Source organism: Bombyx mandarina, chromosome 10 (assembly GCF_030267445.1).
Source record: "Bombyx mandarina strain Sakado chromosome 10, ASM3026744v2".
Lineage (NCBI taxonomy): Eukaryota > Metazoa > Arthropoda > Insecta > Lepidoptera > Bombycidae > Bombyx > Bombyx mandarina.
This window is the reverse complement of record NC_143217.1, coordinates 10,238,417-10,260,836: the sequence shown is the minus strand read 5'-3', so window position 1 is coordinate 10,260,836 and position 22,420 is coordinate 10,238,417. Positions and strand designations below refer to the sequence as shown.

Sequence of the window (22,420 nt, the reverse complement as noted above, 5' to 3'; positions counted from 1 at the left end):
CATATTTATACCCGCTTTACTAAATTCGGAGAATGTTAAATTTATTAAAATAAATACTTTTGTTGCCACAATGTCATCTACATAATTCGTTGTAAATTATGATTATTTGCAAGGAGTCTTTCCCCAGAAATAATATTGAATATACACTTGTTTATGAATTGTTACTGGTGGTAGGACCTCTTGGGAGTCCGCACGGGTAGGTACCACCACCCCGCCTATTTCCGCCGTGAAGCAGTAATGCGTTTCGGTTCGAAGGGTGGGGTAGCCGTTGTAACTATACTGAGATCTTAGAACTTATATCTCGAGGTGGGTGGCGCATTTACGTTGTAGATGTCTATGGGTTCCAGTAACTACTTAACATCAGGCGGGCTGTGAGCTCGTCCATGCATCTAAGCAATAAAAAAAATAAAAAAATTGTAATAATCTAGCCAGGTGAAGGCGTGACGAGGTGAGGGCGTGGCATATTGTGGCGTCTCACACCCTTTTGAACAGTCACTGCCATACCGCCCGCCCTTCACAGACGACTCTGCTTCCTTGGAACATACACTTCAAATATCAAGGAATTACGTTTAAGTTAGGTGTGTTCTTAATAAGGACGATTTTAAATCCCTTTTAAATGTCCTTATACTCTACCGTTACTACATTTTTACAAATCGACTTCGTTTTTAAGGTAAGTTTTGAATAAATAGTAGGTATGTATTATTTTTATTGAAGTCACGAATGTTGATCGACATATCGGTCTTTGTATTAAATGTATTATGTATTACCATTGCCAAATATTTATAAACCGTAGAGTATGCGTTATAGAATACAAAATATTTAAGAAAATTATGAAATCCTTTAAATTTTTGTGTACTATTATCGAAAACAAATTTCAGACTGCAAAGATCACCTAGCTTCTGTATTGGCATCCTGAGCTCTGAGTTAATTTATTTAAAAAAAGAAACCAAACCAAGAATTTTATTAATGATGTACGATAATATTTTTATATCTAATAATAATTTCCGCATTTTTATAGTCATATCATTCGTAGTTTCTTCCCAATAGTGATAAATTATTTAAATGACACTTTATATGATTTTAATTTTACCTCGATGGACTACGAACGGTAGCAGTTTGGCTTTATAGCCAAATTCGAAGAAAACATTATTTTTAATGATACTATGAATTAATTAATACACGTCGAGACCAAAAAGGTGTTAATAACAGATAAATAGGCCTCGTCTTGTCATTGTAAAGTATAATTATTTTATTTCTTTATATGATTTTGGAACTCGCTCGATAGACGTTAAGCTTATGAGACATAAGCATCATAACCTGGGAATTGGGCGACAAATATCGCCATTATACCTACTTCTTTTTTTAAATCAGTTCCACTTGATTTTTTTTTTTGTTGCAGTCTGAAAAGTAGGATCAAGATAGCGTTAGATTTTAAATCACTACCTATATACTCTTTTCATTCCGAGGTAAACCTTCTTTATGGATCGTTCGTTATTCAAAGCAAATAGAAAACCGATGTGGGACTCAGTTCTTATTTTTTATTGCTTAGATGGATGAGCGAGTTTACGAGTCAATCTGATAGTAAGTGGCTCATAGACATCAACAAAATATCATCCATCTTGACACATGAGCTCTAAGTCTCAGGTCTATAGTACAACGGCTGCCCCACCCTCCAAACCAGAATGCATTACTACTACGCGACAGAAATAGGCGAGGTGGTGGTACCTACCCGTGCGGATTGAAAAGACATCACCTCTTAAACTTGTTTTTTTGTGTGCGAAAAACGAGCTGTTACTGTATGGCCCAACGAAGAGCTTATTAGACATTCACATTATTTTGAGAGTTTAGGTACATACAATTTAAAGATTCAAAGTCATAATTAATTACCCGTTCTATGTTTAAAATTTATATTGACAAGAAAATGAATATTCCATTACTCTATTGCAATAGACTATAGACTAAGTATATCAAACATCATGACAAGTAGGAGTCTTTATATAAAAAAAAATACCTAAAAATTTCTAAGGTAAGAGGAGCGAACGGCCTTAAGCTTATTGCCTCAACAAATTAATTAAAATACTATTTATGTTAATTAATTAACTTCATTTTATAAATAATTCAAGCGTTTTTTTACTATTACTTATGTACTTGTTATTTGGCATTTTGAAATTGCAGTTTCCAACCCTAATTGTATAGCAGTAAACCTCCATATGGAATTATATATAAGATTATGATTTTGATCACTTGTCTCGGCTTACGTTTTAATATTGCTATAGGGTTCTGCTGTCCACTTAATAACCATTAACTCCCCGAGCTGGTCTATCCAATTAAATCTCATTTGTACTAAGTACATTGCGCCCCTGGCGGGCGGAGGGTCTTTGGTTTGATACCCACATCAGTGTAAGTGAACAGTGTGATAAACAGGTTTGTATGAGCTTTGTCTCGGTGTGTAATATTTAGATCGGTACATTTGTATATATTTAAACATATGTGTATCAATCACTGGTTACCGAAGTACAGCAAATTTTACTTTGGGGCCAGAAGAACGTGTGGGACTTGTGAGAAAAACCTACGGCTGCTGGGAAATCGGAATAGGACGATGTCTAATAATACAATAGCGCATGTAATTTGTAAATCTTTATATTGCAACCTTTTATTGAATTGCAAAGACTCTTAAATTCAACTCTGGACGTGTTCCTTATGACTAGAAAAATGAATGGCCCGTTTTATCTTGTATGGTTATAGATACAAAATCGTAACACGCGCTGTCTTTATGTCGAAATGAAGCTGCACTCGTAACCGTATTACGCAGTGTAATTACTGTAACGGTGTTATTAATAAATGCGGTAATTTACGAATAGTTATGCTATGTATTTTTGAGCTGGAGTCATGGTCCAGACGGCTGGCCGATCCTTCGGCTGGTCGTAGGACCGTCGAGGCGATTCGCCCGGTTCTTGTGAACTGGGTGAATCGTGACAGAGGACGCCTCACTTTCCGGCTCACGCAGGTGCTCACTGGGCATGGTTGCTTCGGTGAGTTCCTGCACCGGATCGGAGCCGAGCCGACGGCAGAGTGCCACCATTGTGGTTGCGACTTGGACACGGCGGAGCACACGCTCGTCGCCTGTCCCGCATGGGAGGGATGGCGCCGTGTCCTCGTCGCAAAAATAGGAAACGACTTGTCGTTGCCGAGTGTTGTGGCATCGATGCTCGGTGACGACGAGTCGTGGAAGGCGATGCTCGACTTCTGCGAGTGCACCATCTCGCAGAAGGAGGCGGCGGGGCGCGTGAGAGACGCACAGGCCCGCCGCCGTCGAGCGGGGGCCAGGGAGGCGGATATCGCCCAAGCCCTGGCCCTCTAAGTGTTTCGGGTCCCCTCACATGTCGGCCTGGGGACCGGCGAAGGGGGCCTAAGAAGACGACGTGCAAGCTGCTCTGCACGTGTTTTATGCATGAGCATCCGGGTGATGGAAGGCCGGCTATCCTCAACCCACGCTGGTTCTGACCCAGCGGGGTATTCCGTAGGATAGACCATTCTAACCGGCGCCATCTAGGCGGGCTTCGGATAGCCTGCCGACCGAGAGGGCTGGTGGTCGTGGCGCCGACGACCGCCAGTCCGGCGTCCCGAGGGGGAGGGTGATGGGAGAGATGTGCTCCGCACTAAACGCTTCACTTTCCCCCCTTTGCCTTTTCATGAGTTTTGTCTCATGCGAGGTTTGGACGTGGGTTGTTGAGAGACAGGAGGTTTTAGTCGGTTCGACTCCGACATGCCCCGCCCTCCATCCCCAGTGAAGGGCGGAAGTCCGGCGATTTCCTCCTGACAAAAAAAAATATATATATATTTTTGAATAGTCCATAAAGCTAGAATTTTTTTTTTATTTTTCGTTGCTTACATTCATGGACGACCTTACAGCCCACCTGGTATTAAGCAGTTACTGGAGCCCATAGACATCTACAACGTAAATGCGCTACCCACCTTGAAATATAAGTTCTAAGGTCTAAATATAGTTACAACAGCTGCTCTACTCTTCAAACCGAAACGCATTACTGCTTCACGGCAGATATAGGCGGGGTGGTGGTGCTCACAAGAGATCCTACCACCAGTAAAAAGGAGAACACGATTTATGTATTGTTTGTTATAATTTTTGTAACAAAAATTATTTGTATAAATAACTAGGATTAAATAAAAAAGTTGGCAAAACCATTTTCATGATGGCGACAACTTAAAATCAAGTGGGCTGGAGTTCGTCCTATCCACCCATTTAGAACAATAAAAAAGAGAATCACAAAATTCATCCGGGTTTTAAAATTTGGTGCATACTTCAGCACTGAATATGTTTTATTGGTTAGGCATATTTCTTTCAAACGTGCTTGCTAGCATAACAGACACAGACGTCAAACTTAGCCCTCAAATTAAAATTGAGATGAATTATAATCTCACGGAACTCCTGAAAAAAATCTAGTACGTATTACGTACAAAATGCGTAGCTATCTACGCATGTAGGTATTTTGTTTTCATTTAAGTGTTAATGTGAATGTAAACATTTTCTTGCTAAATTTTTTCTCGTCAAAATACACTACTATAAATTCTAGTTTCCAGATTTTATTAAATGTTTATGAAAAATACGAGACTCAGTTATGACCTGCTTGTACTTTGTGTACAGTCAACATTTACGTATTTAGAGTCCTAATGGACATGTTGTGTTCGTACACTGTTAATTCAATTAGTCGACTGTGTTACTTTAGCCCGTCAATCAACAGTATTCATTGTTTTTACGCTACAGTGCTTGCTCTCTTTATTTGGGTCAATGTAGTCTTTGATTGGACTTTTTGGCGGGAACGCATGAGTGAAGTTAGATGAATTCTATTTTGTTAATTTAATGCTTCTTCTAATTTAAATATGTAATATTGACTATTTAGTATCCGTAAAAGTACACCAATGCGGGAATAAGAAACAAGTTCTCTTGACGTGGTTTCTTGGGTCGTTCCAAGTCCCAGTAAAATTTCAAACTTTTATTGTCATATTATTTCAAATTATCTCAACTAATTTAATTACAGTTCAATCCAAAACGACATCGTTTCGTTTTATTTCCCGTTTTATTATAAAAATACTTGGCTTTATGAGCTTTGTTCCTTTTGCTTGTTCAATTAAACAAAGCATAAAAGATTTGCTTGATCGCCATTTGCCTCGTTTTTCTAATGGCTATTGTTCCTGACTAATAAAGGTCTGTAAAGGACTGTTTAAATTTCTGATACAGTCAATGTACATATTCGTTACATATAGCTTTTCATGGCAATTAGATTCGAGGTTTTGATTCTATACGGGAAACGATTTGCTCCTTTATCCAGTTACCATATTTCAAGATATGCCATTTTGGTTAACTTTTTCACTATTACGTATGACCGAGATTAATCTGTCTGCAAACAATAGTTTAATTATGAATTCATTTTCAATATTTGCTAAAGATAAATCGCGGTGCGGTGGCATAATGATAATCGTTCTATGTGGAGATTATGAACAAATGTATGTATGTTAAGGTTAATTTGTACTAGAACTCGTTGCTGTTATTTTACTCTTCGACTACTATTCGACTTTTAAATGTTCGTTCAGGATGTTTGATTAAAAAAAATATGTTTTGACTCCATATGCTACTGGTAGTACTAAAAGCTCAGATCCTGGTCGATTAAAAAAAGATCTACCATCTCACTTATTTCTGCAGCGAAGCAGTTACGCGTCCGGTTTGAAAAGTAGGACAACCGATATAGGTGCAATATATATTGAGATTACCTTATGTCTGAAGGTGGATGACGGGATTCACGTTATAATGCGCGTGTAAAAAAGAAACTATTGGATACAGCTTACGAAGATATCTATTACAATTCAGCAATTTGTAGTTTTATTTAATAGGGGTAGTGAAAAAAATATCATTTGTTTTATTGGATGTTTGAACGAAACCGGACATAAAGCGTTCGCATGTTAAAGCCATGGCGCCTTTCTTGTACAACAGCACTCGCGAAACCATTTCACGAGTGCGTCTCGGAGGTGTCCCCTGCGATCATCGAACCTGCTCAGAAAAACCTGATCTTGTTTCTCTCCGTCCGTGTACAGTTAACCACGGAGCATTAAGTAATCGGAGCCGAGAGCGACGCGATAATGTTGCGCACGCGTGAAATATATCCAAGCGTTTTTATTGCGACCGCGTTCCGCTCCCGGACTGGTATGCGCGTGTCTCTGAGCCGAAGAAATTCTGTGGACGAGTGGTTTGCCTCACGGCGACCTTGCCGCGCACGCAGCCTTCGCCCGCGCCCGCGCTCCTCGCATCCGTCGATGGCTCCTCCGACGCTGCCTCCGTGAAAGTAGGTGACGCAGCGACACCCGCCATACTGCTGCGATATCCGACTCATACTCGCAGAAACGCTAGAATCATATTATGCAGGCCCTTTGCCAAAGTTTACTGCTTTTCAGATTAATCTTGATTCCAATGGCTGGCAAACGACACTATGTGTCACATACTAAGCTGCACATTGTTGAAAGTTATAAAAGTTTTGAATAGACGCACGATAAACATGTTAATGAATTGTGAAATTTTATACGATGAATATATCGTTTAATGATTTAGTATACAAAAGAAAAGTGTGTTTAGTTCTATGCGCTTGTCATGAACTATATATAACAAAACTGCAACGATCGGAAAATGTTCGTTCCCTAAGTTTCTTGCGTTGAAAGTCAAACGAGATATCAAAGCAAACTAAGCTTAATTAGATTGAACAAAAAGCGACAATATATCACGAATTGATTAAAATGTTTTATCGTTCAATTGGAGCGGTCAATCTCGTCAACATTTTATATCAGTGTAGGAGCATAGTAACGATCGATCCACAAATATTTTACGTACGGATATTTTTAATAATCATGTTTTTGTCGACATCTATAACTATAGGTCACAACTGTGGACTATTTCGTAATGTAAATAAATAAATTATTATACTGTCCTATTAGTTATGTGGTTGTTTTAAAATGATCAAGTTAAAAACGTTCAAACGACAAAGAACGTAGCTTTATTAATGTTTGACTCACGAACAATTTTACCTTATTAGTAGATCTATGATGTAGATAAATACATTCGATCTGTGATATTTATTGAAAATATCTTGCCTCATGAATTAGACATGCAATTAACTTTATGTTCAACGCTGAAGAAAAATCGTGCGCTAGTTTACGTCGATGTGTGGGATTGTTGAGGGCTTCACGCAAAAAAATAAATACCATGATACGTAATGTCGTTGATTAAGCGACATTGATTCAATGCCCCGATGAAAAAGTTAACACGCTTAAAACAATATGCTATTTATTTGGTTGGATTTTTAATTACCCTGATAGTAAAGTATGGGAATTTGTTCATATAACGCTACATTTAAAAAAAATAAATTATTACTTTGTTTGGTGGACGAGCTCACAGCCCACCTGGCGTTAAGTGATTACTAGAGCCCATAGACATCTACAACGCAAATGCGCCACCCACCTTGAGATATAAGTTCTAAGGTCTCAGTATAGTTACAACGGCTGCCCCGCCTTTCAAACCGAAACGCATTACTGCTTCACGGCAGAAACAGGCAGGGTGGTGGTACTTACCCGTGCGGACTCACAAGAGGTCCTACCACTAGTAATTACGCAAATTATAATTTTGCGCGTTTGATTTTTATTACACGATGTTATTCCTTCACCGTGGAAGTCAATCGTGAACATTTGTTAAGTACGTATTTCATTAGAAAATTTGGTACATGCCTGCGGGATTCGAACACCGTTGCATCGCTAGATACGATTGCACCGGACGTCTTATCCTTTAGGCCACCACGACAATTTAATTAATCCTATACTTCTACTGCTACTACTGTCACTTCATTGTTAAAACCCTATTTATTACATAATTAAAGTGACTTCGATTACCAAGCGAAATCCGTTACCGACGACAATTCTCATTATAAGTAAAATAAAAACGTACTTACCATCTTCGAAGAAATATGGCTTTTCGAATAATTTGTTGAAACTAAACAATCGACAATCGAATGCTTACGGAGACGTTCCAGGATTAAGATGGCGACACACGAATCTTGGAACGTGTCGCTTTTGTCTTTCATTTCTTGTCAGTAGCAATCACATTGTGAGATTAGCCAACAACGAGTGATGTATTCCAATAGGAAGATACAAGTACGTGCGGCGTCTACAGATTTTAAAGTTAGTACATAGTTCTTAACATTAAGTATAAACATTGAACGTGCGATAAATAAACATGAATAAATTTATAATGTGCCGGGGTAATATTGAACTTACACCCTTTTCCGTTAAGGTCCGTTTTTGTACTGGAATATAATTGAACTTTTCCTTTTTTTTCACTAAAGGCATAGATAAAAATTGATCGTCTTTTTTGTTTTATGTTGTTTGTGGGCTTGTACATAATATTGATGTCTTAATAAATAGATACAGCAGTTGTCTTATGTAAGCCCCTACAAATTGAAATGCAATTAAACGAAACCAGAATTTTAAAGTTATTTTAGTTGCAAAAGTAATAAAAATATTAATAAAAAATAATTATTTGCAATGCTTTATGAAATTACTTGATGTAATTTTTTTTAAGTATATAAACGTTGCTACAGAAAACTGATGACTCATTATGATTTCAAAATTATTTCGCGAACAAACATATCACTTTTTATGAACCGTCCATGAGTTTTTGAAAAAAAACGCGTTCCGTGTCTGTCGAGTTTACCGTTGACGCCGTAACTTATTAACTGTCTCATTTAGTTTTATCATAAAGATCGTACTCAACTGTAATTCAATTAGGTTTTTTGCACATACATTTTTTTTTGCTTTGGAACTAACCGAACGCATTAACAAGGAGGATCTGAAACCGGAACCAAAATAGATTCTCAGTATTTGTATTTGGAACTGAAAAGAGTGAACTGTCGGATCGCGATTCTGAACGATTCTAAAGAACGAACGAACACGTTTCTGTATGTGGTTTATATGAATCAGTTTTTGTTGCATCGTGTTATTATTAATGAGTTAATGTTATATGTCCGAGTACTCGAGGTCAACGTACTAGTGGAATTCTGTAAAAAAAATGCGCTAAGGAAGGACATCAGTCGAGCTCTATCTGTAGAACTAATATTTTACTACGAGATCGGGGTCATTAAAATCTCTGATTGGTTTTGAATAAATAATTAAGACATGACGCTTATGTGTTCAATTATACTCTGGCTCCAAGAATATTTGAACGTTCGTTGTTTCTCAGTTATTTTTGTGGATAGCAAAAAATGCACATAGTTTTCGGTATGAAAAGTAACCGGTTAATATTTGGAAACATAAAAATGTTAATCATAACTTTGTTGCACGAACACTCCGTATTTTATTATTATAAAAAAGTTTTATTTAAAATAGATATATAAGATATATCGAGAAATGAGCATATTAAGATGATAAAATAATAATAAATGACAGATGAAGCATAATATTATCAAATTTAAAAAAATTCGAACAATAAAAAAATCGAAAATTATTTGTTATTCAATGACAAGACAACTCCTTGAATTTGTTTTGTCGTAAATTATTGCGGTATAAAATAATTCTATATGCCAAATCCTGGTAATCTTATGGCATAAATATTTCAATTAGTCGTTATTTTCTGCCTACAGGTTCTCGTTACGAGAAATGATCATATCAATCAGCTAAGCTCGACGTTCAGACCGATCTATTATCACGATATTAGAACCAGCAAAAGTAATGGTGACAACAGATTGGTCTCAGTGGAACATGACCGTTTTCAAAAACAGGCTGATGCTGACATTAGTTATACAGTCGAAAGAACATAACTTACAGCAATTTGTGGTTTTCGATAATCTCAGCCACTTGGTTATTTTTGTCCGGAAAGCGTAAAATAAAATGGCCATTTGTTCTTTTGTGCGCATCATAGCATTTCATTTATAACTGTTCGTAATACATACAAAACTAATAACAGAAAAAGCAGATACATTGAGTAATATTGTGGTTTCTATAAACGAATCACATTTTCTAAGCTCATCAGTCTAATGAAAAAATCTCACATAAATTTTTGTCTGTTGGCTAAATAGAGTTATGTTGTTAAGAGCTGATTAATAAAATCAAATACTAAAAACCTTGTTTATTACTTTAAGCTTTACGTAATCGAAATACCGTAAACATTTATCACGTGAATCTAAAATTGGGTTCGGTGGGTGTGTTTTACAAATTAAATTCTATCATCTAGCACATTTTTTTAAATCGACCCGTTGCGATACATTTACTTGTCTGAAGCTTGAGAACTGTGTAGTTTTTAAATAAGTATAATATGTTTTTCGATATGTCTTGTAATCGCGGTACGTTGGTAAGCATTCAAAGATAATTTATACAATTAATTGTAATTATTCCATGATCGGTAGATAAAATCGACTTTGTATCATTAAGTTTTGTTGCTGACTGGACTTTAGAATGAATCTAATACACAACAATCAGAAATGTACACAACGTCTTTGATTATTTTTTGTGCAATAAATTCTGTGTGGTTATTCTGCAAATAAATATGAATACTAGGTAGGTAAATCAAATGGGGCTCATTTGTCATCTGTCTTAATATAATTTAAGTCAGACCTTAAAGTCCTTAAACATTTTGATGTGGCAATAACGGTTTTCTTGATGTCATAAAAAAAACAAATCAACAAAAAATATAATCTGTGTAATTACTGGTTGGGAGTATTATATTGGGCAATACAATTCGGCCTATATCTGCTCAGAAACAGTGATGATGATGATATGTTCCAACATGCAGGGTGGGAAACTATTATACTGCACAATTAAGGCTTAGATGAGGTCTAAGCCTTAATTGTGCAGTAAGGGTGGGCGACATTCACATTCATATTGTCTCCGTATCTTTTTTTATTTTATCTATTACCGTTGAACTTGAATTATTTCCAGTGATCAAAGGCAATATTTAAATGACCGCTTTTATGTACCCAACAATTTTAATAAGGCCATAGTTAATGGGAATCGATGTCTTAACGTTGGTAAATCGCATCAGCGCTATGTTAAAATAAGAAATTTACTGTACCTACTTTCGATCGAAATGCTTTTTTTTTCTTTTTTTTTACCTATGTAAATTTAGTACTAAAATCTTGATTCTTATTGTTCAAGGTGTTGCGCTCGTGTGGCGTGGCGCGAGGGTGTGATGCAAGGGAGGCGGAGCAGCGGGTGCCGGCGCCGCGAGTAGACGCGAACATGCGGGCACCGTGCCGCACCGCATACGCCGCATGTCTCCTACTGCTCGCCGGAATCATCTCCAACAGCCCTGTAGACGCTTCTTCCGCTGTTATTAGTACGTATACACCTTTTATCAGTGGTGGATTTACACTAGGGGCAGTCGGGGCTAATGCCCAAGGCGGCAAATTTTTTAGGACGGCAAAATTTTGAAAGAATTTTTTTTTTTCTTATCAAGATTACTCAATGTAATTAATTAATTCTATTAATTTATAATAACATTTTCTTTTTAATTGATAATTCAAGAAATTCAATTCATTCATCAATTAATTATTTGTGAATTGTAACTTGGGCACTTTTGGTAAAAAATAATAATCAAAATGATTAAATCAATTTATTTCCTTGAAATTTAAAATAATAATCGATTTTTCTATTTTCTGTAATTAAAGAAATTTAAATAGTTTTTTTTTTATGTAATTTAATTATGAGTCACCCTTAGTGCAAATTTTATAGTTGTTAGAAAAAATCAAATATTTATTTATGATTTTGGAATATATGATAAAGTTTCCGCAATAAATTAGTTATTTTAATTTTGAAAAATAAAATATATAAACTATAAGTTTAGGTAAAATACCAGTATTGGGGCGGATTTTTTTCCGATATCCAGAAGCGGCATTAAGATTAAATCCGGCCCTGCCTTTTATTGTAGAACGTGATTGAACCTTATCATCACAGAGCCTCTTAGGTGCGATACCGAAGGTTTTATAGCGTTTAATTTTTTTTTTGCTTAGATGGGTGAACTAGCTCACAGCCCACCTGGTGTTAAGTGGTTACTGGAGCCCATAGACATCCACAGCGTAAATGCGCCACCCACCTTGAGATACAGCTTCTAAGGTCTCAAGTATAGTTACAACGGCTGCCCCACCCTCCAATCCGAAACGCATTACTGCTTCTCGGCAGAAATAGGCAGAATTAAAAATAATTAAAAAAAACCCTATTTAATTGACTACGTTTCACTATGTGTTGTGTATTCATGGCAGCTCACAGTGGCCAGCTGTATCTTAATAGAAAAGGGAACTCGTAGAAGCTTAGTTTCGGAAATAATTCGTCATGAATTAATACGTTATATTATAATACTGAAATCATACCGATAGTTTTATCTTAAGGAATGTGAAGACGTCTTTGATTTCGCATATTATTGAAATACTAACTAGTTTGAACGAATTTGTATGTAAATAGTCGATAAAGGTAATTTAGAAGTGGAGGTCGTGTATGTTTTAACGACAGTGAGTTTTGCGATTGGCAGCCTGCCTATCGCGATCTCCCTTTAAAAGCGGAAGTCCATTTTGGGCTGTGGCAGTATGGCGGACCTAAGAGCTCTTATTTCCTGATAATAGTCAAACTCAGGATCCTCAAACTTTTATACGGAAAATACAAGATACGAATTTATTCAAATACTTGTTTGTAAATTTAAACAATCAAAGTTTTAACTGAAGTCGTCGTGGCCTAAAGGATAAGACGTCCGGTGCATTCGTATCTAGCGATGCAACGGTGTTCGAATCCCGCAGGCGGGTACCAATTTTTCTGATGAGATACGTACTTGACAAATGTTCACGATTGATTTCCACGGTGAAGGAACAACATAAAACTGAAACCCGCAAAATTATAACTTGCGTAATTACTGGTGGTAAGTCCTCTTGTGAGTCCGCACGGGTAGATACCACACCGCCCTTCCTATTTCTGCCGTGAAGCAGTAATGAGTTTCGGTTTCAAGGATGGGGCAGCCGTTGTAACTATATTTAGACTTTACAGCTTATATTTCAAGGTGGGTGGCGCATTTACGTTGTAGATGTCTATGGGCTCCGGTAACCACTTAGCATCAGATGTGCCGCGAGCTTGTCCTCACATCTAAAATAAAAAAAAAAACAAAAAAAACAATATCAACACACATGCATCTACAGCCTTCTATCAAATCGGTTCGACTCGTGATGTTTATAACAAGCACGCTAAGTTACACACAATGAAACTGACATTGCGTCCACAGTTACTTGTTGCACAACAAGGCATGCTCGACGACAATATCTCACTTGTGAAACTGTAATCACAACGCTACTTCACACATAGATCATACGTCCGTTCACCTATTGATCGTTGACTCTTACAAAAATTGTTTTGTCCTCCAAGTTGGAATACACGAGTGAGCCTTATGAAAGACACTGATGAATACGTTGATGTATATAAAATTACTAATTTTCTATGATTCCAGTTTAAAATTGCATTCAAATTTCAATTATTTAAAGAAAAGCAATTTAATCAAAGTATTTAAACTGTTGATTTATTATGTGTGTGTAAGTATATTAGTATGTATTGTATGTAAGTATGTATATTGGTATATATTATATTATGTAAACGGTATATATCTGTTTATTATATGTATATATTTTCTATAATAATGTATTGTATATGGTACACCGCAACATACCTGCTATATTTTTTATATTTTACAGAATTTCTGTAAATTAAACGGTTGTCTGGAAGAGATCGCTTTTAGCGATAAGACCGCCTATTGTACATATGTGCTTTTTGACTGTTTTTTTTTTTTTTTTAATGTAAATTGTGTTGATGTGCAATAAAGTGTATTCTCTCTCTCTCTTTAAACTTATTTGTGAATATATATATTATTATAATTCTCCTGTAGTTGTGTTTGTCACTGAGCTCCCCTTAAACAACTGAAATGTCTTTGATGTAATGTTTCGTATGTGTTTGACTAGGTCCCTGGTTCGCTTATGTTTATAATTGGGCTCGGTAGATAACACTGCCATCGGCTTCTAGTTTTTTTGTTTGTCATCAAGTCAAGAGTGGGTATGTTATGGTAGATGAAAAATTTACGTCTCGTCTCGACCTTCGTAAAATCCGTTCTTATTGATTGTCTACGTGGAAAAAGCAGTTTCTATACAAAACTAAAGTCAATCGGTTAATAGCTTCGGAAGTCTCGTGTTGAGTGAGAAGTGTTTTATAAATTATAAATTACTCGGATTTTTTTAACCATTCGATACTTCAAAATTAAATTTAAAAAAATCGAAAGGTAATTTACAGATTAAGTTTTAGAAATAAGTTACAGCTTTTGTTCAAGACATTACCAGTCGCCTATTATCGTTCAATTTAAATTCAAACTGTCTATTAAAATGGCAACTTCTATGGTATACATTAACCCATATCATTATTGTTCTTTATAAGTCAGTTGAGAAAGGTGAAAAAAAATACAAGCACAAGTTTCTTTTACGTCAAATTAATTCAACTACTATGGGAGAGGCCTACATCCAGCAGTGGAGAGATACAGGCTGATGATGAATTCAACCGCTGTAGACACCGAAGCCTCAATTGTATTGAATAAAAGGCATCCCCATCATTCAAACTGGAACTGGAAAATACTGGTTCGTGGTAGTAATGGGGATCGTGATGCCCACCCGGGCGCCGTTACAGTACGTCTTACCATTCGTAAATGATCGTTGATGCTCACAGGTCGCTGGTATAATGCTCAGAGAGCTCTTGCTCATTATTCCGGTCACCGTTCTCGTCGAACCCGTCGCTTGGCGACGAAGGGCTCGACGAGTAAATTAACTTTCAGACACAGCCCACTGAGTTTCTCGCCGGATCTTCTCAGTGGGTCGCCTTTCCGATGCGGTGGTAGATTCTGCGAAGCACGGCTCTTGCTAAGGTTCGTGTTAGCAACGTTATCAGGTTTGAGCCCCGTGAGCTCACCTACAAATGTTAGGGTTATGCTGAAATAGCCTCTCAAGGCTCTCAGCTTAGGTAGAAAAAAAAAAAGCTCATTATTTGATTAATCCCTTAGTAGCCTTTTACAACACCCACGGGAAAAGAAGGTTGGTGTTCAACTGTCCTAGGTCGACAAGCACGTGTGACTCCGTGCTCCGTGCATTACTATTGCGTGACATTGCGTGGAAGTGACCATTTAGTTTATTTTGCGGGTTCTTGAACTAACTAGCACTACAAATTATATTTAGCTTACGAAATGTAAACTGTTTTTAGGTTATGACTATGTACGTATTTCCTTTTTTAGCCGCGGTAACGATTGTCCCTATTAGATATTGTTACAAAAGTAAGCGATAAGACGATGACATCTCTTTTACGTCTTTCTGACTGATGACACATTTCATTATCTAAAATTTTGCTATTTTTATCGTATTACTAGTGGTCCCCCGATAGTCGAAATTCGACTATAATTAATTGAAATTATAAGCTTGTACACTGTTATGATTCTATTGTCAAAGATTATTTTTACTTACGTAATCACAGGTTTCGCCAAGACTACACTTTAGACAAAACAATATATTATTATTATTATAATCTCTTCTCAATTTGACCATAGATTATAAGCAATAAGAAAAGTTTAACAATTAGCATGCGTGTGTGTGGCAAATACATGATAGTGTGCGTAATGTTTTCTTTATTGATTCAATGTATCTTTTATGCATTATTTAAAAAAAATTATTAGCATTGTGCACTTCTTCTCTATATTCTCTAAAGTGTGGAAAATTTCATACTCGTCCGTCCGCGCAATTTTCGTAAAAATGGATACAAAGTTTTTGCTTCACGTATTAATATATAGATACTACTTATAAATCAACTTATTTACCTTAATAGTTTAAGATAGTCGATTAAAGAAAAAGTTAAGTTAATGAAACCTGTCGTCAGTCGAAAGACACAATAAACAACACCAAATTACACAAAGTGATAAAAATATCAGCAAGTCGTCTTGTATTAATTAGTAAACTGTTTTTCATAACGGTATATGACTATATACCGTTATGAAAAACAGTTTCATTGTCTTTGAACAGGATCACAGTGGTAAAAAGATATCCAAATCCGACACAAAATTATCTTTAATACTATAGTCGTCGTGGCCTAACGGATAAGACGTCCGGTGTATTCGTGTTGAGCGATGCACCGATGTTCGAATCTCAGGCGGGTACCAATTTTTCTAATGAAATACGTACTCAACAAATGTTCACGATTGACTTCCACGGTGAAGGAATAACATCGTGTAATAAAAATGAAACCCGCAAAATTATAATTTGCGTAATTACTGGTGGTAGGAGCTCTTGTGAGTCCGCGCGGGTGGGTACCACCGCCCTGCCTATTTCTGCCGTGAAGCAGTAATGCGTTTCGGTTTGAAGGGTGGGGCAGCCGTTGTAACTATACTGAGACCTTAGAACTTATATCTCAAGGTGGGTGGCGCATTTACGTTGTGGACGTCTATGGGCTCCAGTAACCACTTAACACCAGGTGAGCTGTGAGCTCGTCCACCCATCTAAGCAATAAAAAAAAAAATCTGCTATGCCGTGTGCTAATTAGGGTATGTATTTTCGTGTAAGCGAATATAGGATTTGGGGCATAATGGCCCGCCCGCTTTACAATAATTATGTTAATTATTGAAAAAAATTATGTAGTGTGGTAATCTCAATAATCAAACAGTACTGAGACTTAGAACTCCTGTCTCAAGGGTAGGTGACATTTACATCGTTATTGTTTATGGGATTCCGTAACAACTTAACACCAGTAGGGCCGTGAGCTCATTTAAGCAATACAAATATAAGAAGAAACTAACATAATTAATTTTATTATTAATCTCAATAATAACTTTCTAAAATCAATCTCGTATAAAAAATATATATTAAGAAACGACCGGTTATATTTTTTTTATAATAATTTTACACAAACACTGCGTACTTATAATTTTAAAGTTGAAATACTGCAATCAAACAGCACGTAAAGTGGTTAATGCACCATATATTTTTAATATTTACATAATTGTATATCGCTTACCGGAATAATAACATTTAGCGATTAATGGAACATTACAGCAGCACTTGTCCAGTCTGAAAAGCCTTTATTAACTGAACGGCCGCGCGATTTCGAACTTTATCTCAAGGGTATTAAAATCATTAATTTACAGAATAATTAAAAAAACATAACTAAAGCGAAAATCTCATTAGCTATCTCCCCAAAAGGCATTTAAAAAGTTGTATTTAATTTAAAAAGTAATGATTCAAGTAAACAAAGCTTAATTGGAAAATGCCAATTTCACTGATTGTACTAAAATAGAACTGAGAGTATACATAATATATAATTGAATGTAAGAGACTTTGCCTGTGTCCCTGGCATTATTGATATCATGAGCAACTTGGTTACTTTCCATCAAATAGTATGCTCGTCTGATTACAAAATTAACAAAAAAAAACACAATTATTATTTTACATTTGTTACCTATATATAGTACATCAGATTATTGGGCTACGTCATCATATCCGTAAACATTACTACAAAATAAACTGCTCTTAAATTATGAAATTCGCTCGGACCAATAAGGAAGCTCGTTTTATAAATCGAACTGAATGTATATGCCGTATTCATAGCAGCTGTGCTGTGGAGGTCAAGTTCAGTGTCAATTATTACTGAGCTGCCTATTGACATTGATGCTAGATTGAACAGCTTATCTATCGTTCCTTATCGATTCAACACTCTTCTGTAACTTATTCTAAGGACAGCCGTGACACGAATAAAATTATTTAACTAGTCAATTATTTTGATTACGCTTGTTTCATCATTCTCGATTCGATTTGAAATCATGAATTTTTAAAGTTTTTTTTTTCTGTTGCTTAGCAACATTAATTCGCGATGCTATAATCGGAGTATTTTTGTAAATAAAAGCGTTATGCGTAATATTTATGACACACGTCCGCGTACCTTTAAATGATTAATTACGTGGCATTCCTTATTTCTTGAAAGGTTTCAATTTTAATTTAATTCTAAAACGATATATATGTATTACTATCTCATTTTTTAAATGACTATTTAGCTAGTTATATATTCGTTTACCTTGAACATTGCTGGTTGCTATGTGAAATGATAATATGTAAATTCGATTTCTATACTTGAAAATATAGAAATCGGTCAACAGGGATTTTTGAAGACTCATAATTCAACATGTAAATCAAACACAACAGTTGTTCACAACAGAACCGAATTATTTGTAATCGATTAGATTAGTTGCTCTAACCTTGTAGGTATAATAACTAAATATTGTATGGATAAATATTCGACGTAGAACCCATTATTTGTAGGAATGTTATGTCAGACGAACACGTATTAATTACATACGAAAATATTTACGTTTTGGGCAGCAGTGTGTGTTGCGACCGGTGCTAGTGGCACTGGCGCCCGAGATGACTACGTAATAAGAATGCGGATCCGTGGTTCTAAATCAAGGTAACATGTGAACAAACGGCCGCTGCTTCGATATACGGAACGGCGAGTGTCATCTATTCACGGTTCACTTGATTTTTATTTGACACAATTTATATAAGACCTAGTTTTGGTGATTTGTTTTTTTATTGGCTAAGATGGATATGCGAGTTTACGACTCACTTGATGTTTGGCGGTTACAGGAGGCTATAGAAAATATGACTTAAATACCACCGCTCATCTTAAGATATTGACATCTCGACTACATTGGAATGACGGCTACAATAGGCAGGACCATGGTACCAATCCGTGCAGTCTTACAATACTTGTTACACTTTCGATAAAAATTCAAGTTGTAATTTAGTTATTACAGTAAATATATAAAGCACAAAAGATTTTTTTATTATGTAAGGCATGAATAATTACGTTCTGAGGCAAAATTTACTTAGTAATTTTTATGTACATATGCATAAAATTTTGTAGTAAATAAATTATTATGATGGTATGAAATCATGAGATTTTTTTTTTGTTATTGCTAAATGGGTGGACGAGCTCACAGCCCACCTGTTGTTAAGTGGTTACCGGAGCCCATAGACATTTACAACGTAAATGCCACCACCCACCTTGAGATACGAGTTCTAAGGTCTGAATATAGTTACAAAGGCTACCCAGCCCTTCAAACCGGAACACATTACTGCTTCACGGCAGAAATAGGCAGAGTAGAGGCCCCTACCCGTGCGGACGCACAAGACCAATAAAAATATATGCCACCAATAAAAATAAATAGACGAGACAGTAATACAAGACCTCTCACTGTATGAAGTTAATCTCTTCTTTAACCAATGTGTCCACTCTATGTTTCTCTTCATATGCACTCTATTCTTTTCGATCTCTTGAATTTCGCATTCCTTCCTTGCAAGCTGTTTTAACCAGATCATCGGTCCACCTGATTGGTTATCTACCCACGTTACGACGTCCAGTACGAAGTTAATAGAGAGAATAAATTTACAAACATAAAGAATAAATGTAGAAGTTTTTTTTTATTAATGAATTAAATCATTTCATAAAAGCTTCGCAATTATACAAGAATTCGGCGTGACGAGGTATTTATTATAGCGTTGATTAGACAACTTCGTGGATGTGGGTCTCATTGGATACGAAAACAAGAAAATTATATTTAACGTTTCCAAGCAAATCGCGCCTGTTCATAGCCTCATGAGCATTGGTAAAATTTAGAGGTCACTTAAATTTTTTAATGATTAACGAACATATAACCAATGCCTCTGCAACCTCTTCTGTTGAAGCTCTCAGTCTTAACTGATCACTAAGGGAACAATTATTATTATTTATTTTTTTAATTGCTTAGATGGGTGGACGAGTTGACAGCCCGACTGGTGTTAAATGGTTACTGGAGCCCATAGACATTTAAAACGTAAATGCTCCACCTTGAGATGTAAGGTCTCAGTATAATTACAACGGCTGCCCCACCCTTCAAGCCAAAACGCATTACTGCTTCACGGCAGAAATAGGAGGGGTGGTGGTACCTACCCGTGCGGACTCACAAGAGGTCCTACCACCAGTTAATTAACCAGTAATTAACTTTTGTTTCTTAATTCTTTATCTTTTTACCTATGACTATGATGTATAGGTGATGATTTTTAGAGATTTCTTATTCTCGCTTGTCCGTATATTATTATGTGATAAAATGTTGGCTCCTCATATGTTCTTCGTTTATCGATTAAATTTACTATGCTACCAATCGATGTTCTAATATTTGGTGCCGCGATTCGAATGTGCTATCCAGTGACGCAGTATTTGCCACGTAACTAGCGATTAGTATTAGTTACATTCGGTTTCCCACGCAGGTTGCATAAACCGCAACTCCTCCGCACTTCACGTGGTCACTTTGGCGTTGGATTTGCAACGTGCATGATTCCTATCAATGAACTATTTGCGCAACACACCGTTCCTGCTCGCTGATCCAAAATTATCTTCTAGTTGACATTCCTTGTTAGTTTCGATTGATATAAAGTAATTGGGTAGTTGACTTACCTCGTATACGTTAAAACCAAAAGGCTCAGTGAGCAGGAATCTATGCTAATATTATAAAGCTGAAGAGTTGGTTTGTTTGAACGCGCTGATCTCAGGAACTACTGGCCCGATTTGAAAAATTCTTTCAGTGTTAGATAACCCATTTATCGAGGAAGGCTATAGGCTATATAACATCACTGTAAGGCATGAATACAAGTGGAGCACCAATAAAGATTGTTTAAAAATAAGGGGTTTAAATAGCTTCTTAACCTTTTACGTAAATGAAGTTTGGGTAAAATTTAGCGCTGTGTCAAAGTAACTACACCACGCGGACGGAGTCGCGGTCAAAAGCTAGAGCTGTAATAAATAAAGAGTTAAAGAAAAATATATCGGCTAATCAATTTCTGAAATACAAGCATAGAAAATGTTAGTGAAGAATGAGGGGGACTGCTTTGTAACTGTCACGTATCTTATTCTTATCGCAAGCTTGACTGTTGACGTCATTGTACAAAAAACTCTGTGACTAACAAGAAATTAAAACACATAGCTTTCATATTTCTCAAAAAAACAAACAGTTTTGTTTTCGGGGTTCGGCTGTGTTAATGGCTATTTTAAGAGAGCTAAGAAAAGTATATCATTACAGTCATCACGCGAAAGTCACCAAAGATACATATGATACAAGACCTTTTACAAAACCTTTAATTTTTTTATATAATATTATTATGTGCATATATCATTCATGTACCACATAGATATTGCTCAGCGTTTTCTATTACGGTGAATAAATTACATTTTTCAGTTAATTCGAATGTTAGAGGTATATGACAAAGCGACTAATAATACTAGTTTCCTTCTTTATAGACTAGAACCCAGAAGTTTTATGGGCTGTTTAGGTTTCTGCCTGTTTCCTCAAACTGCTGACAGAAATGTAGTCTAATGAAAACGTTTATGTTGAAACACCTACACTTCCTAGAAATTTATATTCTCATACGATTTTGTTCTCATTGCTTTGAGATAAGTAGAACTTGTGGTGAACTAGATATTTTGCACGCATATTTCCTAAATGTAGGGGCTCAACAATTTTATGTACATTCTGTTAATTTTCAATGTTCTCGATTTGGTTACATGCGAATTGGTCTGCAAATTTGTTTAAAAATTTAGGTTGTCATGACGAAACAGATAATATGCGAACAAATACACTAATTTCCAGACTAAATTTACACAGTAACCTAAAAATTGGGCGATTTTTGACCGATATCATATGGATTGAGTTAATGTTACAGTGTAGATTCATAAAGTGATTACGGTAGGTATCGCTGACATTCGTATTAAAGTGAAATTATTCATTTTTTATAAGTGAAACTTCTTTAGGCGCGTTAAGAGTAAATTCGCGACAGATTCGTTACGCCTAGAGAGAAAAGATGCAATTTAGGACAAGCGAGAATGAGAAAATAGACAGAGCGTCTCGCGAACCACTCGACCTTCGAGAGATGCAAAAAGCGAGCTAGGTCGTTTCCCTTATACACATTCAGTTTACGGGCATCGACCACTAGATGGCTTGTTAATAGTCTCTTATTGCTCCGGTAGATGGCAGTAGCATATTAACTATCTTATATTTTATTTTTAATTAAGGATTTATTAAAATATTATTTTTTCTATAAATAATTTAAAATATATATAAATGGTGAAGAGGTCGTTTTTCTTACACACAGCATTCCTTATTACAAGAGAAATTTGATATAAGGATGAAAAATGAAGAAAACCACAATACTACAAACAGCAAAAGAAGTTGCGCACGTCTTTCACGCGCACCATTTTTTTTGTTTAATCTCACGAAATCGTAACTTAAAAATATTAC

General features: G+C 36.1%; 1 protein-coding gene across 3 annotated transcripts in view; it reads left to right on the top strand.

Moving 5' to 3' along the window:
• The window catches only part of cv-2 (crosveinless 2-secreting protein), a 70,205-nt gene that overhangs the window by 9,873 nt on the left and 37,912 nt on the right, over positions 1-22,420 (top strand). For all 3 annotated transcript variants that reach the window (XM_028171481.2, XM_028171483.2, XM_028171482.2), the window contains one exon: positions 11,203-11,383. In XM_028171481.2, coding sequence (XP_028027282.2) covers positions 11,203-11,383 — 181 coding nt within the window. The remainder of the gene's footprint in view (positions 1-11,202; positions 11,384-22,420) is intronic.